The sequence below is a fragment of the Herpailurus yagouaroundi genome, unplaced genomic scaffold (genome assembly GCF_014898765.1).
Source record: "Herpailurus yagouaroundi ecotype Mexico unplaced genomic scaffold, PumYag 100, whole genome shotgun sequence".
Lineage (NCBI taxonomy): Eukaryota > Metazoa > Chordata > Mammalia > Carnivora > Felidae > Herpailurus > Herpailurus yagouaroundi.
The window spans coordinates 37192477-37211593 of NW_024412391.1; the positions used below are offsets into that span (position 1 = coordinate 37192477).

The following is a 19117-nucleotide window of genomic DNA, read 5'->3' on the forward strand; positions in this document are numbered from 1 at the left end:
AATCTTAAACAGGCTTCATATTCAGCGCTGAGGCCCACGCTGGGCTCTATCCCATGATCCTGGGATCATGACCTGAGCAGAAATCAAGAGTCAGACGCTTAACGAACTGAGCCACCTAGGCGCCCCTACCATGAACATTTTTGAGAGATGTTGCATCAGGAAAATTAATCTGGCCAAAATGAGCCATAGATTTGATGGGGGAGGTGGGGATTAGGGAGTTCAATCTGATCCATCATAAAACAGATGGGAAGTGAAGAATGTGTGGACTCCAAAGATGCCAAAGGACATGGAAAATGACAATGAATCATGTCCATCTTTGCCAGATGCTGTGGCATCGTGTTTGGCTATGTGGTGACTGTAGGGCTGGGTAGGGTCTGGTTTAGCAAGGTGAGAGCGCTGAGGACAATGATTCTATGCCCAAGGAATTCTGCCTTAGCAACAATTATTAGTTGGGACACACACTTCCACTTGTGAAAATTAATAGAAGGAAATCTCATTTCACACGGAGTCTAAAGGCCAGAAGGGGGAGCTACCACACTGTACCACTGGAGGTCAATTACAGACCGCAACAAAAGACCCATCAATAAGAAAGAATCATCAATTCCAAGTCCTAACAGAGAAACAGGTACATTGTATCTCTCACAAAAACATCGGTAAACAGCAAGTCCGCTAATGAGGAATCCTCATGCACTCTTAACGTTCAAAATAACCCCTCCCAACTGTCTCCTAATAAGTTCTCTGTTGCATTCACCTCTGGTTTTGCCTATAGCCTGCATTTCTCTGATATTCCTAAATCAGCACCCCCCCCCCTTTTTTTTGGCTGATAAAACAACTTTAAATTTCAAGGTCCACATACTTCAAGAACGGATTCATAAATGCCGCCCTCCAAGGGCAACCGCGGTGTCACTGAACTCATGCCAACCTGAGGCCTTGAGTCTCAGTCTGCTCTGCCACATGTTGCCTATGGCCTTCGACCAATCCCTCTCTGTAGGAGGCATTTAATGTCCAATGCAAGGTGTGCGTAGGAGGGGAGGAGAGATGTTCCCAAAAGTGCCTTCCCTCCCTTTCTATGGTTCTTTCTTTCAACTAAACTCTCTTTCCCTTTTAATTACTTCCAGACGCACAAGCTTTTGGTTGAAATAACAAAGCTAACCCTGAACAGGAAAATAATAATAATAATAATAATTAAATCGGAATTCCTCCTACTTCCCCGCCAGCAGGACCATGGAGCCAAGGTGTGCGCAGGGGCGGCCAGCGTCCCAGGACGCGCGCAGGGATTTGAGTGGGGCAGTGAGCCTGTGCTGCGCGCGGGGCTGGTTAGGGGGGCAAGGGGTGCTCCTGGGGGATGCACGGGATGCAGGGCGCAGGGGCTGCGCGCGTGGGATGCGCGAGGGGACCGTGCGTGGTGCGCGTGGAGGGCGCGCGCGGGGCCGGGGCTGTCTGGGCCTCAGGCCCCTCCCTCCCGGTTTCCCGGTCGCCATGACGACCGGGCGGCCCTCAACGGCGGCGGGGGCTGGTCGTTGAGGCCGCGACCCGAGCCAGGCTCCAGCGGACCTCGCCCGACTGGGCTGGGCCCGCGCCAGCCAGAGACCCAGCTCCATCTGAACAGGGACTATGAGAAAATGGTCGGGCAAACGAGGAGTAAGCTCAAAGAAGCGGCTTCAGAGCCGGTGCAGTCCTCGCGCTCCGTGCAGTCCCGGCGGCGGCGCCGGGCCACCGGAGCCTGGGAGCCGGAGATGGAGGAGCCGCAGGCGGAGACGGAAAAGCGGCAGCCGCCTTTGCCTGTAGGCGGGGGGAACCTGCCGGGGGGCTCCCGGGATTACTCGCCGCGGAGGACCCGAAACCCGAAAGCGCAAAATTGCATGCAAATGGAAGTGGTCGCCAAGACCCTTCTTCTCGGCCGCTTCCAGTTCCTCAGCTGTTTGCTGGAGCAGCTCCGGGAGAAGGTGCTGCAGTTTCGGAGACGACAGGTCAACAGCAGGACCTCCTTCGGCATAGGTGAGCAGAGGGGGGCGGGGGCGCCCGTGGCAAGGCCGGGAGGGCCTCTGAGCCCGGGTTTGAAGCGGTTTGGCTGAGTCTTCAAGATCAGTTTAACAAACAAGCTTAGCAGTTCTAATGACAAGGTCCAGCTCTGGAAGATCGCTGGAGAATTCCAGCCCCCCTGGTTCTTGTTTTAAAACAGAGTCCCGGGTTTGGGGGGGGGGGCATCGTGGTCACCCCCTGTGCCACCACCAAAATGTCGTTTTAATCAGGGCAGCCATTTATCACGGGTTCTAAAAACGATAGGCTACTTCTTGGGGGCACCCATGTTCCTCTTGTACCTTAAAGCAAAATAAAGTGTTGATTTAATTAGCTGAGAACCTTTAATAGTTTACTTCCATCTTGCTGTAGAGCTTCACTGCTTGGATTTGGGGAATTTTTTTTTTAACGCACTTGAAAGATTGTTTATTTACATTCTTCATTTTCTGTAGTTTAAGAGTTAATTTAAATGTTGCCGTTTCAGTAAAATCAGATTTGAGCCTAGTCCTCGTTCAGATGGGCTACTGATGTAGGTTGAAACATGGAGAAATGTCTGCTAATGTAAGTTGTTGTGATTTCTTTTAGTCATAAGCTGACTGCTGATGTTAGAGAAGAATGGGTCTCCACATGTGGGGTATTAACAAATACGAGAGGAATAATAGATGGGAATTCACACTTACATTTTATCAGATGTGTAGTTGTGGCAGCACATACATCCCACATCCAGAATCAGCGTGGACACCACGCTGTTTCACCAACCCAAACACCAGCTCCTGAGCACCCATGTCTGGCACACTGAGGGCATTCCCTGAGTGCTGGGTGAAGTAAGGACTGAATATATTAAGTGCTAGGAGAGTTCAGAAGAGGAAACTAACACTTTAAGATGGGAAGTGGGAAATAAGGTCAGCAAAGACTTTTAAGAAAAGGTGGGATTAGAATTGTGACTCAAAAGTTAACATCTGGGGGCACCTGGGTGGCGCAGTCGGTTAAGCGTCCGACTTCAGCCAGGTCACGATCTCGCGGTCCGTGAGTTCGAGCCCCGCGTCGGGCTCTGGGCTGATGGCTCAGAGCCTGGAGCCTGTTTCCGATTCTGTGTCTCCCTCTCTCTCTGCCCCTCCCCCGTTCATGCTCTGTCTCTCTCTGTCCCAAAAAAATAAATAAACGTTAAAAAAAAAATTAAAAAAAAAGTTAACATCTGGCTGTGTGAGGCAGAGGACAGCAAGTATTAGAGGCCCGAGGAATGGCATAATTGAAGTGGAGGGAGTAAGAAAATATAAAGGTGAAGTAAGACTGCAAAGGAAGGTGACAAAAGTGGGAAGTAAGTTCACAAGGTGGGCTGGGACGAGCAGTGGAGAGTCTAACCCAAAACTTGGGTTAAGGAATTTGAACTTCATTCTGTGGAAGCAACTGATGGATTCTTTAAGGAAAGAAAAACAAAACCAACTTTTTTTTAAGGAGATGAAATGCCCGTCATATAAAATTAACCATTTTAAAGTGAACAATTCTGTGGATACATTCACAGTGTTAGCCTTGAATAATTTTAAAATCGAGTGACATGATTAACATGGTAGTGGTTTGTAAAATGGACCCATGACGGATGGAGAAGAGCAGAAAAACATGATTGGAATACCAGAATCAAGGCAACAGTGGTCTTAGCGAGGGTGGCAACAGCAGGACTGGAGAGGAGAGGAGAGGGGAGGGGAGGGGAGGGGAGGGGAGGACAGAGGTGAGAGTCCAAGGAAGCATATTGTGAGCGCTGGGTAGGTGGTGAGGTAGATGAGGTGGGAGGACAGGGAGAGAGAAAGTTCAGCAATGAGGATTATAGATTTGGGAATTATCCATGTAGAAGTGAGCTGAAACTTGAGGATTGAGATTCCCATGAAAGAAAAGTGGGCAAAGCAGAGATACTTGAGAAAACCCCTTCTACTTAGTTTTCAGAGAGGAGAGGAAAAGGAAAAGCCAGATATGCATATAAAAACAGAGGCCAGAAAAACTGGAAGAGTTGGTGTAATAAAAGATGAAGCAATCTAAGAATCTGGTCAGATGCTAGAGAGAGGTTTGAAAAGCATAAGAATTTAAAGAGGTCATTGGTCATTAAAAAAAAAAAAAAAAAAAAAAAAGACCAGGAACATAGGAACATAAAAGAAAGACGTTGTGCAAGAATCTTGGCAGCAAATGGGGTTATGGGTGGGGGAGAGAATCTGTCATAGTTTGAAGTGAAGTGCTGTTAGATCAACCAAAGTGTTTTAAGGCTTAGGAGAATGGAAGGCTGAAGGGAAAGATCAAGGGGAGAGGGTGAGATTCAGGTTCCAAGAGAGGAAGTAGTTGAAGTCTTGGAATCTTTGAGAAGAGTGGAATTAGAGGCACAAATTTGAGAAGCTAACTGGAAAAGAGAGAGATACTTCCTTTGCTGAGATAGATGGTAGAGAATAGCAAAGCAAGGATTAGTATATACAGAAATGTTAAAGTGGGTATAAAAGAAGTTAGGAGTGCTTGTATCAGATGATCTCCGTTTCAGTGAAATATGAGGCTAGGTCACTTTCAGAGGTGAGATTGACAGGATACAGGGATCAGGAGACATGCTTTTTATCACAGCTTTGGAAGGGACTGTGATAAGCACTTCATGCGTTTAGAATATTGGCTTCATTACACCTTATCATTTTATCAGGTGTGGAATGTGGGGTAAAGGGAAGGAATGAGAGGCATAAGGATATTTTGAAGATTTTTGGAAAGCTAGATGGCTCAAGTAGGATATTTGATCTTTTCCCTTTCCTTAAACACCATTTTTAAGAGTTTTTGCCACTATATGTAATTGCCTAGAGAGTGAGAAAGAGATTATAAATATAAGTTGAATGAGGTAGTATGTGTTTATCTTAATGCTAATGAAACCTTATCAAAGGGGCATCTGCTTTAAGTTGAGAGAGCAGGTATAGGTTTAATTTCAAAGTGGTTCAGAGTATATTACATATGAGATAGAAAGAGCTAACATATGTAATAAATATATACTTAAAAATTTTTTTTAACGTTTCTTTATTTTTGAGAGAGGGAAACAGAGTGTAAGTAGGGGGTGGGGCAGAGAGAGGGGGAGACACAGAATCTGAAGCAGGCTCCAGGCTCTGAGCTGTCAGCACAGAGCCCGATGTGGAGCTCGAACTCACAAGCCGTGGGATCATGACCTGAGCCAAAGTCAGATGCTCAACCGACTGAGCCACTTAGGCACCCCTGTACTTTTTCTATAAAGAGCCAGGCAATAAATATTTCAGGCTTCACAGGTCACGTACAGTCTCCATTGCCTGTTCTTCTTCCATATCTGTACAACCCTTTACAACCCTTTAAAAATGTAACAAGCATTTTTAGCTTGTGGACGGTACAAAAACAGACCAAGGGCTATAGTTGCTGATCATGTAAAATCAAGTAAATCTTCTGAGAAGTATTAAAGAGTGGTTGGGACCAGATGGTTAGGAACATGGAGAACAAGAGCTGGAGAAGCATGGCTGGGAATTTTTTTCAAAATTGCAATTTATTATTATTACTTAATTTTTTATCAACTTATTTTGTTAGTCTAGGTGAGTAATTTCTTGAATTTTTAAGAGGCTCAAATTTGTGGTTTGCTAAAATGATTTGCCAGGCATATTTGGGACAACCATAAGAAATATTATTATAAAATCTTGGAGAGGAGACAGGACATTAGGAATAGCTGAGTGAATTCACTCCTCTGTGACAGTAACAAAAGTACTTGGAAAATTGTCAGAATCAATTTTTCAAAATTTTACAAAAATAACCAAAGGGTTACAGTACTCTAGAGAACATGCATTCAAAAAAATGACTGCAATTCTGTAAGAACAGCAGAGTTTGTGGCGTTTTATCTAGGCCTCATCCCGTGCCCCTTCCCCAGCTCTGTTGTATCCTTGAAAACAAGCAGTGTTCCAGCCACCAGAGGAGTCATTGTTTGGAGCTCCTCAAAAAAATCTCCATACCCACAGGAGTGTCACTGTTTGACCTGTCTCCACGCCCTCTGTTAAAGCCTCATTCATAGGGCGCAGACAGGGCAGCTCTAGATGGGTCTCCCAGGCCAGGGAGCAATCAAAGCTCCATATATAGGGGCTTTCAGGTGTGCTGCTGAGGAAGGCATTTCCTGCATTTAACAATCTTCTGATGAGCTCCAGGGAAAGTGGTCTACGGTGGCTCCTGTAGGCTAGATTCAATTCTGAAAGGATTGAGCTGAGCATAGTGTATATGTGTGCTTGTTTTAAAAATTTTATTGTAAAGGAATAGAGAATAAGAGGGAGAAGAGAGAATAAACTGAAAATCACAAAGAAGCACAAAATCAGTAATTTCATCACTCTTTTGCAATTTATGCGAATGAGATCTAGTCTTCCAAATCTTCCTTTGCTCCTCTGCCCTCCCTTGCAGAGGTGAGAACTATTCATAATTTGTTCTATGTCTGTTTGTAAATTTTTCCTGTTTTATACAGATGGAATTATTTAGCCATCTTGCTAAATATGTGTGCTGTCTTAAGGCATAGGAGGGAATGCATTTGAAGTACTTGTTTTAAGGGTATATTACAATAAAGCAGCTTTTAATGACTTTTTTGTTTGTTTTTCCAGCTGCCTTTGTGGGAGTTTTGCACTGGTAAGATTAGTTACAGTTTTAAATGAATAAAAACATTTGGATTCAAAATTGACATTGCTGTTTGCATACAAACAATAAGACAATAACTGCTTGCTATGTGTATATAATATCTGTGTACCAGTTTACACATATTTGTTATTTAAAAAAAAAATGTGAAGCAGCATTTACAAAATAGATGCATTAAAGGAATAGTACTTATGAATTAAAATATTTTTGTGTTACCCAAGGATTCACCACTATATTTCTTAAATATCTAGCTTTCTACTGTATTATGCATGTTTATTTCATCTAAAAAAAATTCCCTTACAGTAAATGTGTGTTGTTAGTGACATAAACATAAGTTTCAAACATAAAACATAAACATAGAGACTAAAACATAAGTTTTAGTAACACTCGTCAGCTGGAAATCAGGTAGAAATGAAACTAAAGATGCTACTGTGGTATTACAGAATTAAATGAGCATGCACATGTACCTTATTTTACACAAGTGACCTGTCTATAAAAACTATATGTAATTTAATATTTTTCCTCTGATGTATTTTCATTTCTATAAGAGCTCAGGAATTTTTACTCTTAGGAAGAGTGGGATCTGCCTCACATATTTTCAGTGCTGTTCTGGCCATTTAGTTTGCAGGGAGATTTTGATTCTAGAACTAAGGCTGTAATGGTAAGAAACATTTCCTATAGCTAGTGTTACCCTGGCATATGTATGTCTTACATGTAAATCAAGGTACGTGAAGACAGGGTTGATATATAGAAGTTTGCTTTCTGTGTATTTGGAAAGCATCTACTCGGTAAGTTAAGGATAGCAGAATTGCTATTTATTATCACATGTGCTCCTATTTTCACTACACGGCTGTTTTCTTGCGTCTCACTAATAAAATATCTTGACATACAGTTCTGTGTCTCTTTGGCACCTGAAAGTTGATCCCTTTTATAGTATTTATTTTAAAACTGCTTTAATCTAAATTTATTTTTTTTAATTCTGCATGCTTTTTGATAGTTACAGAGGCATTTCTCCAACCTGTTACATTAGAATCACTTGTGAAACCTAAACAGAAACTTGCCTCTGTTCTGATTTAGAGACCTGGAGTGGAAGAAGGGTGGTGCAGAGAGAGAGTTTTAGATATACAACTGTGGCTAAGGAATTTCACCTCTGTACACACTGAATTATAAATGCCTAAAAATATACAAATTATGAAGCAAATTGTAAAATTATCTCATTTATTACAAAACTTTATTTTTTTCATGGTTTTTGTACTTTAATACTTTAGTAATGGTTTTGAAATGTTCTTATTCTTAGAATATGGTGCATCATTTTTTTTTTCTAGGATGCATTTAGTAACACTTTTTGAAAATGATCGTCATTTTTCTCACCTCTCATCTTTAGAACGGGAGATGACTTTTCGAACTGAAATGGTTAGTTTCTTATAAATTAATTTGTAGTTTAAGAATAGTAAGACTATAAGGTGGAAATATATTAGGAACTGAAATGAATTTTTGTTGAATGCACTGTTTCTCAAGCTACAACTTAGGTTTAATATTTAAATAGAAAATGTTTTAGGATTCTTTTACTTATGTCATTACCCTACTCTTCTAATGCACACTTCTTTTAAAGATAGTAAAGATCACTCAGAAGAGCTGGGGAAGAAGGAAAACAAAGACAACATTTAAGAAGCGATCTAGGCGTGCCAAATGTTACCAGAAATTTCTTATCCTCACCACCATTCATTTCCAGAACTTTTTTTATTATTCCAAACAGAAACTATACCCATTAAAAACACCAACTTCCCCTGCCCCTCTCCCCAAGCCCCTCATAATCTCTGTTCTACTTTCTGTCCTTGCAGATTTATCTGCATACAAGTTTTACCTCACCCACTGCTTTTTGAATCTCACCCCAATAGCCTCCTTAAACCTTTGAAGAATTGGATACATTTAGCATATTTGTGGCATTTAAATTTTTAACATACATACTATTTCCAAAGGGAGGATATAAAATACTATTAAATGAATTGTGTAGCTGTGGGTAGGGTGTGGGCTTTGATGACAATAACTGGATTCAGATAGCAGGTCTGTGCTTCGTTGTCTGACGGCTTGTCAGTCAACCTCTCAGATTCTCGGTAATCTCCTCTGTCATCTAGAAATAATTCCAGCTTTACAGGATTTTATGGAATATGAAGGGAGATCATGAATGAAGCACATAACACAGTACCAGGCATAAAAATAACAGCTGTTGTTAACAAAAACTTATTTTTATATTTTTCTATTTCTCTAAGACTTACGCATATTAAATATTCTTTCATTGTAGTGTTGTCTTGCCCTCCTAAGGAGAAAGGAGCAATCCTTATATGAACTCCTATTTTAGGAACCAAAACTATGGGGAAATGCTCTTTCAGACATCAGCTGAAACAGAACTTCAATCTAGTAGCCTCTAGCATTGTTTGATCTGTTAATAACAAAGTTTTATGAGGCAGGAATGAGTGTAGAGTTGATAATGCTTTTGGAAGCATGTACTACAAGCAACGTGGCCCTTTATTTGCTTTTTTTTTTTATTTAAAAAAATTTTTTTAAGTTTATTTATTTTTGAGACAGAGAGAGACAGAGCATGAACGGGGGAGGAGCAGAGAGAGAGGGAGACACAGAATCGGAAGCAGGCTCCAGGCTCTGGGCCATCAGCCCAGAGCCCGACGCGGGGCTCGAACTCACGGACCGCGAGATCGTGACCTGAGCTGAAGTCGGACACTTAACCGACTGAGCCACCCAGGCGCCCCTGTTTGCTTTTAGATTTTAGGAAGAAAAGCAAGAAATTGATGAGGAAAGTAATATTAAACAGCATGCTTTTGTTAATCTCTGAATTTTAACTAAACAGCACTTTTGCTGGCCTAATAAAGTCCTTATTTCCTATGCTAGCATAATACGCTCAAATAATCCCCTTTTCAGGACTGCGTTTGTGTCATGAACAGTGGTCAGTTGACATTTAGTTAGCTTTCACTTTGTGCAGAGCCGTTAGATGGAGCTAGGAAGTAAGTTGCAAGCCTGAATCATGTCTCATCTTTGCTTGTGACCATTGCATATTGTTAAGAGGTGGAAAAAAGCATATGCAAAGTTGTACAAGGAGATGAAGCCTTCTCTGTTTATGCCAGAATTTATCAGATTTCAGCCTCTAGGAATCTCATAATGTGGGGGCAAAATCAGGCTTGCTGGAATTACAAATATATTGTATTCCTGTTTTTGGTTTTTTAACGTTTATTTATTTTTGAGACAGAGAGAGACAGAGCATGAACAGGGGAGGGGCAGAGAGAGAGGGAGACACAGAATCTGAAACAGGTGCCAGGCTCTGAGCGGTCAGCACAGAGCCTGACGCAGGCCTCGAACTCACGGACCGCGAGATCATGACCTGAGCCAAAGTCGGATGCTTAACCGACTGAGCCACCCAGGCGCCCCTGTATTCCTGTTTTCAACCATAGTCAGAAAAATTCCTTGCAACATTTAACCACCCCTCCACCTGTTTTTCAAGCATACAGAAAATATGAAAGAATAGCACAGCGACAACCTGAAAATACATGCCTTTTTTTTTGAACCCAAGAATGCAGTAACAAGGAGAAATTAGGAAGTTTTACTATTGACTTTTTCCTTTTATTCAGAAGAAATTGTTCTAAAAACTTTCATATTTAATTATATCAATAATTTATACTTTTTAAAGGGACTTTATTATTCCTTCTTCAAGACCATTATTGAAGCACCTTCATTTTTGGAAGGACTGTGGATGATTATGAATGATAGGCTCACCGAATATCCCCTTGTAATTAATGCAGTGAAACGCTTCCATCTTTATCCAGAGGTGAGTACTATTTGGGAGAAAATATTTGTAGATGATCCTTTTTTTATCAGATAAAAATAGTAAGTAAGCAGAATGATGTCATAAAAGGAAGGAGACCTTTAAGGCTTGTTGTCTTTATAGGTGAGCAGAGAATCAAAAATTCCTCTCCTAAAATTTAAAGACTCCAGAAACTAAGCTGACATAAACTCAAAGAAATGAACGTTCGTGTGGAAGTAATGACCAGCATACTTAGAGGAGCCAAATGGGAAGGAGTCAAGTTGTGTCTAAATGGGGATAGTCTGTTGGCTTTTGAGACCCTGCAAATGGGCAATACTGGTCTCATGAAGGGACACTGAAAGTCATGAGCACTAACAGCGACCTTGGAGTTACATTAATAAAGCAAGATTTATTTAGTTACATAGTCAGAGGTCTATGAATATCTTCTAATGCTTAGCCTAAAAGAGTATGGATTTTCTAGTCTGCAGATTCTAGAAATTGGAAAAACGACAACAAAAAATTAGTTCAATTTTTGAACTCTTAAGATAAATGCTAATTTAATGTCATGGTATGCACTACTTTTGAGTTATCTCAGAATCCAGCACGTTTGTTAAAAATTAGTGCTTTTTAAGCCCATTTCATATTGTATAGCTTTAAAAAATTATTATTCCTTTGATTTTGAAATGTTGAAAATTACAGAAATTTAGAGAAAAGAAGTGAATGTGTGATCAACCACTTGGAATAAATAAATGCTATTCTTTTGTAATTTTTGATTCAGGTATGTTAAAGCATTATAAATACAGTTAGAGTCATCTTTGTTTTGCTTCCCAGTCTGGTTTGCTCCTTCACCACTCCCACAAGCATCCACTACATGAGTATAATGTGTGTGCCCATCATTCCTGATTTTCAAGGATTGCTTCATGTGTTTTTATAAATCCATACAAATGCTGTCACACTGAGTAAAGCACTCTACAGCTTTTTCCTCACATTATATTTTTGAACCCTGTGTATGTGTATATTTTTTCTTTAATTTTAACCATTTTATTAATTGCAAAATTATTTGTCCATTTTCCTCTTTGTGGATATTTAATTGTTTCCATTTTTTTAAATAGTCCCAAAGTGTATATTCTTGTATATTCATAGTATATGTTCTCTAATTGTGTATAGGTGTAAGACTTTTTGGTAGGATATGTTCTAGAAGTAGAATTACTGTGTTAAAGAGTATGTGTTTAGTCAACTTCATCAGATACTGCTAAATTGCTCTCTGGAGTAAATGTAGCAATTCACACTGCTGTGTAGGAGTATGTACTTTTCCTCTATCCTTACTAGATTTCAGTTTATCAAAATTTCTGATTTTGCTCTTCTAATTGCTGTGATATGCTATTTATTTTAATTTGGACTTGTGGAGCTAAGAATATTTTCATGTTTAATAGTCATTTGGGTTTTTTCTTTGTCACCACTTGATGGATGTTTTCTTATTGCTTTTTTGGCAAAATTTATATATGTTGTAGAGTAATCCTTAGTAATATGTGTTATACATATATTCTCTCTGGCTATTTTTTGTTTATTTAATCAGTTTTGCTGAGGTATAACTTACATGCAATAAAATGCATTCATTTTTGAGTGTACAGTTCTTTGAGTTAAACGTTTGACAAATGTGTAAAACTGTGTAGCCACCACAATTGAATTCTGAAACATTTTCATAATTCCAAAAAGTTCCTGTGTGCTCCTTTGTGCTCCCCCCACTGAGTTATCTCATCAGAGGAGCAGTGAGATGGAACATCCTTACTTTGTTCCTGATTTTAGTGGGAAAGCTTCAAGCTTCTCCTCAGTAAGTATAATTTTAGCTGTAGTTTTTTTGTAGATATTCTTGATCAAGTTAAGGAATTCCCTGTATTCGTAGTTTACTGAGAGTTTTTTTTTTTTAAATCTTGAATAGTTGTTAAATTTTGTCAGTTGCTTTTTCTGCATCTATTGATATAATCTTGTAATTTTTCTTCTTTAGCCTGTTGATATGTTGGATTATATTAATTCAGTTTCAAATGTTGAGCCAGCTTTACATACTGGCAGTAAATCTCACTTGGTCTGGGTATATAAATCTTGTTATACATTGTTGGATTTGATAAGCTGATTTTTTTTTTTTTGAGGATTTTTGCATCTGTGTTCATGAAAAATGTTGTTTGTAGTGTAGTTTTTTTTGTAATATCTTTTTCTGGTTACCAAACCAAAAATGCTGGCCTCAACAAATGAGTTCATAAGCGTTCCCTCTGCTGTATCTTCTGGAGGAAATTCTAGAGAACTAGTATACTTTCTTCCTTAAATGTTCGGTAGAATTCAGTAGTAAACCCATCTGGGCCTCATGTGTTCTGATTTGGAAGGTTATTATTGTTAAATTTATTTAATAGATATAGTCCTATTCAGATTGTCTATTTCTTCTTGTGTGAGTTTTGGCAACATTGTGTCTTTTAAAAAATTGGCTCATTTAGATTGTGAAATTTATGGGCAAAGGGTTGCTCATTACTTTATTATTTGCTGAATGTCAGTGGGATCTGTAGTGATGTCCTCTCTTTCCTTTCTGATACTAGTAATTTGTGTCTTCCCTTTTTTTTCTCAGTTAACCTGGCTAGAGACTTATCAATTTTATTGATGTTCTGTTAGATGCACGCATGGTGAGGATTATGTCATGTGGAATTGACCCCTTTATTATAATGTAATACCACTCTCCACCCGTGACAACTTTTTTATGGTAAAGTCTGCTCTGTTTGGGATTAGTATAGCTACTCCCACTTTCCTTTAATTAGTGTTAGAATAGTATATCTTACTCCATTTATTTTTAATATATAGGTGTCTTTATTTTTAAAGTTGGGTTGTTTTTTTTTTTTTAATAATATATGGTTGTGGGGCACCTGGCTGGCTCAGTCAGTAGATCATCTGGCTTTTGATCCCAGGACCATGAGTTGAAGCCCCACTTTGGGTGTTAAGCCTACTTAAAAACAAAAACAAAACCCACGTATGATTGGGTCTTGTTTTCTGATCCTTTCTGACAGTCTCTGTCTGTTGATTGGTACATTTAGATCATTGACATTCAAAGTAATAACTGATAAACTTGGACTGATATCTACTATGTTTCTTGGTGTTTTCTATTTGTTGCCTTTGTTCTTTTTACTATTTTGACCAACAGTCTTTCTGTGCCTTTTGTGGTTTTAATTGAACTTTTATATTATTACATTTTCTCTTTTTTAGGGTATGAGTTATAATTATTTTACTTTTTTTGGTTGCCATAGAGTTTACAATACACATTTATGACTAATCCAAGACCACTTTCAAATAACATTAAATCACTTCCACGGTAGTGCCAGTACCTTATAATAACAAAATAATGGTAATTCCTCCCTCCTAACCCCTGAATCCTTTCTGTCATTCATGTCACCTATACATAAGCTTACATGCATTCATAATGATACATAATTGAATACGTTGTTGCTATTGCTATTTTGAACAAAACTTATATATGTTAGATCAATTAAGAATAATAAAAAGGAAACTTTTTATTTTTTCTTATTTTGATCCTCTTTTTTTTTCCTTATGTAGATTCAATGTCTGATCTATATCTTTTTCTATCCCCTCTAAAGAACTTTTTTCCAAAGTTCCTCAATTTTTGTTTGCCTTAGAAAGTCTTTATTTCTCCTTCACCTTTAAAAGATATTTTCACATGATACAGAATTCCAAGTTGGGTTTCTTTTTCTCCCAGCACTTTAAACATTATCAGTCCAGTTTCCTCTTGTTTGAATGGTTTCTGAGGAGAAGTCAGATGTAATTCTTAGCTGTACTCCTGTGTAAGTAAGATGTGTTTTTTCTTCTCGCTTCTTTCAGAATTTTTCCTTTGTCTTCGATTTTCTGTAGTTTAAATACCATATGTGTAGATTTTTTTTTCTTTTTTTCTTTTTTCTTTTTTTTTGGCATTTATCATGCTTGGTGTTCTCTGAGCTTCCTGGATCTGTGGTCTGACATCAGTTTGAGGGAATTCTTTTCTTTTTTATGTTTATTTATTTTGAGAGAGAGAGGGAGAGGGAGAGAGAGAGAGCACACAAGCAGGGGAGAGGCAGTGAGAGAGGGATAGAGAGAATCCCAAGCAGGCTCCGCACTGTCAGCACAGAGCCAGATGAGGGGCTTGATCTCATGAACCCGTGAGATCATGACCTGAGCTAAAACCAAGAGTCATACACTTAGCCTACGGAGCCACCCAGGTGCCCATGACATTAATTGGAAGGAATTCTGAGCCATTTCAAATATTTCTTCTTTTCCCTTCTCCCTTCTCCTTCTGGTATTCCCATTATATGTAGGTACACCTTTTGTTGTTGTCCCACGGTTCTTGAATATTCCAGGATGTTTTTTTGTTATTTTTTTGTTTTGTTTTGTCTTTTTTTATTTTTGCTTTTCAGTTTTGAAGTTTCTATTGAAATATATTCAAGCTCAGAGATTCTTTCCTCATCCATGTCCAGTCTACTAATAAGCCTATCAAAGGCATTCTTGATTTCTGTTATTTATTTATTTATTTATTTATTTATTTATTTATTTATACATACATACATACATACATACATACATACATACATACATACCTCTAGCAATTATTTTTGGTTCTTTCTTAGGATTTCTCTTTCTGATTACATTACCCATCTGTTCTTGCATGCTATTTACTTTATCCATTAGAACCTTTAGCATATTAATAATAGTTGGTCTAAATTCCCAATTTGATAATTACAACATCCCTGCTATGTCAGGTTCTGATGCTGTTCTGTTTCTTCAAACTTGTTTTTGGCTTTTAGTATGGCTTGTAATTGTTTCTTAATAGCTGGACCTGGGTGAAAGAACCACTGTCAATAAGCTTCCAGTAGCGTGGTGATAAGAGGCATTCTATAATCCTATTAGTAGGTGTCAGTCTTTTATGAACCTGTGCCTCTGGGCTGTAAACTTCACAAGTGCTTCTCAGGTTTTTTCTTCCCACTTAGGTGCAACAAGATGGCTAGATAGGGCTGAAATTTGGTATTTCCCCACTTCCCTGTGTGTTGGGCTCTGAAAGAACCCTAGCAGGTTAGGCTCTAGTAAAATAATTTCTCCTAAGACAGGCTTTGTTAAGAAAAACACAGTGCTCTGGTCCTTTTTCCACTCCCCCCTGCCAGAAGTGGGAGGGTATTTTTCTCTGATACTCACTGTAAGAACCTGTTGAGCTCATAGAAGTAAAGCTCATAAATATCTGGCACTTCCCCTATTACTGGGTCTCCCTGGAGTTTGTGATTCTCAGACTTGTCTACCCTGTGCCTCCAACAATTTATCAATTATAGTTTAGTTTTTCCTACTCTCCAACTTGTTCCCATGGAGGTTTTTGCTCATGGGTTTCTGTTCCACTAAGTTGTGATTCTCTCAATTTACCTGTCATTTTCAAATTTGGGGAGCAGGAGTTTGCCTTGTGACCTAACCTCTCTTATGGATCTAAGAATTACTGAACTTTTAGTTTGTTCAACTTTTTACTCATTAGGATGAAGTTGCAACTTATGAGCTTCTTAGATGCTGGACTTGGAAACTTTGTATTTCATTTTTATTCAATTTAATATATATATATTTATTTCCCTTGAGACTTTCTGTTTGATCCATGGATTTTTTTAGAAGTGGGTTTTTTAGTTTCCAAGTGTTGGGAGATTTCCTTTTTATCTTCCTGTTACTCATTTGTGGCTTAAATTCGTTGTGTTTAGAAAACACTTTGTATCATTTTGATTCTTTTAAATTTGTTGAGGTTTGTTTTATGGCCCAGAATATGGGCCTCTTGATATATATTCTGTGGGCACTTGAAAAAAGTATGTATTACATTATTCTTGGGTGAAGTGTTTTATAAATGTTGATTAGATGTTGTTGGATGATGGTGGTGGTGATATTTTCTCAGTGCTTGCTGATTTTCTGTCCAGCATCTATCCATTGTTGAGAGAGGAATGCTGAAGTCTTCAACTATAACTGTGGATTCATCTATTTCTCCTTTTAGGTCTATCAGTTCTTCTTCATATATTTTACAGCAATGTGTGAAGTGCATAGGCATTTAGGATTGCTGTCTTCTTGTTGGATTTTTATTATTATATAATAATCCTACCCCCTTCACTTATAAATTGTTTGCTCTGAAGCCTACTTTTCCTGATACTAACATAGTTACTTTTTTTTTTGATTAATGTGTACCTGGTCTCTTTTTTCATCCTTCTACTTTCAGTCTGCCTTTCTCATTATATTGAAGTGAGTTTCTTGTAGATAGTTGAGTTATGTTTTTTAATTGTCAATCTCACGTTTTTTAATTATTGTATTTTACCACTTACATTTAATGTAATTATTAATTTGTTTCAGCTTGAGTCTGTTATTTTTTGTTTTCTGTTTGTCCTTGGGTTTTCATTTCTCTGTTTTCTCTTTTTTTTGTCTTCCTGTGGGTTATTTGAAGATTTAAAAATTATATTTTGATTTGTCTATACTTCTTGAATATATCTCCTTATGTAGCTTTTTTAGTGGTTGTTGTAGATATTACATATATGTAACTTATTACAGTCTATTGCTGCTATCATTTTACTAGTTCAAATAGTGCATAAAACTTACCCCCTTTTACATCTCTCTACCCTTCTCCCTTTATAACATCATCATCTTAAATAATTCCTCTACATCCATTTAAAACTACATCAGACAGTACTATGATGTTTGTTTTAGCCTTCAAACTTTTTTTTTTTTAATTTGAGAAGGGAAATCTATTTTATTTTAGTCATTAAAAAAAATTCCCTCCTTGGACAGCTGGGTGGCTCAGTCAGTTAAGCATCTGACTTTGGTTCAGGTCATGACCTCACAGTTCATGGGTTCAAGCCCTGCATTGGGCTCTGTGCTGACAACTCAGAGCCTGGAGCCTGCTTCAGATTCTGTTTTTCCCTCTCTCTTCCCCTCCCCTGTGCTCCTTGTCTCTGTCTGTCTGTCTGTCTGTCTCTCTCTCTCAAAAATAAATAAACATTAACAAATTAAAAAAAAATTCCTTCCTTCTTGATGTTCTAAGATGCCTTCTTTTAGGGTAAGTCTGCTAGCAACATATTTTCCTAGTTTGTTGTTTTTTTTTTGTTTTTTCTTTTCCATCCCTCATGTCCAACTCCCTTTAATTCTTAAAGGCTGTATTTTGCTGGTTATAGGATTCTAGGTTGACAGTTTTTTCTTTCAGCATTTGGTAAAGGTACCACTTCATTCTGGCCCTTCATGGTTTCTGATGAGAAATCTGTCATCAGTTGAATTTTTTTTTTCCTTTAGGTAAGATTTTGTTTTCTTACTCGTTGCTTTCAATATTTTTCTTTTTCAGTTTTCACAAGTGTTCAAAAGTGTGATGTGTCTTGGTGAGGATTTCTTTGGTTTTATACTATTTTTTGTTTGCTCAGCTTTGGTTTCTTCTTTTCTCTTTTCAAAACTTCAGTGATAAAAAATGTTAGATTTTTTGTAATAGTCCAAGAGGTCCATACATAACCTTATTTTTTTCAGTCTGTTTTTTTTTCTGTTATTCAGATTGAGCAATTTCTATTGTTCTGCTAGTTCATGGATTATTCTCATCTATCCCCCTCATTCTCCTGTTAAGTTCATCCATTGAGTTTTAATTTTGGTTATTGTATTTTTCAGTTCTGAAATTTTTTGTTTGTTTCATATCTTCTATTTTTTTGCTAAAACTTTCAATTTCTTGACTAAGACTTTTCTGTGTTTTTATTTGTTTCAAGTACATTCATAATTGACTCATTGGAGTCATCTTGTTACTGCCAGATGGGTATGGAAGTCCATATTCTTCCTCTGGCCTCTGTTAACCCCAAGGTGGGGGTACTCTTCATTGCCATTGAAGGGATCAGAATCTGACTAACTCTGTCATCTCTATAGACACCATAATGTGGATGGCTTTGTTACCCCTGGATGGTAATGAAAGCCCTGACTCTTCACTAGGCCTCCTCTGACATTACCCCACTGAGAAAGGAAAGGGTTAAGTTATTTCTGGTTAGGGTAGAAGTCCAGGCTCCCTACATGGTCTATACTGACACCATGAAGATAGAGAGCTTCCTAGTTGGTTTTCTCCTATAACATCCCAGTGGGTAAGTTGGGGTGACTTGTTAAAGCCTAAAGAAGGTTGAAGTCTCTGTTCTCAATTTGACCTTTGTTGGTAGGAGTGGGACCACATGTTTTTATTATTGTTGTTTTCTGTGGTTTTTGGTTGAGAGATATTATTGTCTATAAAATTTTTATGTATTCCTGGGCCTCTGCTTTCCTGGTCCTTTAGCTAGAGAGAGAAGGCTTTTGTTGGTCTTTTTTTTTTTTTTTTTTTTTTTTTTAATCAAATTTATTACCACATGTATTCAAGTACTATGACCAAGGCTATGAGAATAGATTGGCTGTGTTTGCAACTTGTTTGCAAAAGCCATTCAAGGAGTTAGGTTCACACATTTTCATTTTGACTCGAGAATATAGCTTTGCATATTACCTAGAAAGATGCCATGCATAAGCAAAGGTCATGATTTTTAAAAAGTACTACATCTCCTTTCTCCTCATTTATTTTTTATTTTTATTTTTTTCTTTTTATTTTTTTCAACTTTTTTTTTGGGGGGGGGG

The 19117-nt window shown here is 38.2% G+C and overlaps 1 protein-coding gene across 1 annotated transcript in view; it reads left to right on the top strand.

Annotated features, from left to right (window-relative positions):
• Positions 1–1459: 1459 nt before the first annotated feature.
• DPY19L2 (dpy-19 like 2) overlaps positions 1460–19117 on the top strand; it is a 97071-nt gene continuing 79413 nt past the window's right edge. Inside the window, exons 1-4 of the mRNA XM_040472275.1 lie at positions 1460–1998; positions 6627–6651; positions 7983–8070; positions 10355–10492. Coding sequence (XP_040328209.1) covers positions 1623–1998; positions 6627–6651; positions 7983–8070; positions 10355–10492 — 627 coding nt within the window. The 5' untranslated portion in view covers positions 1460–1622. The remainder of the gene's footprint in view (positions 1999–6626; positions 6652–7982; positions 8071–10354; positions 10493–19117) is intronic.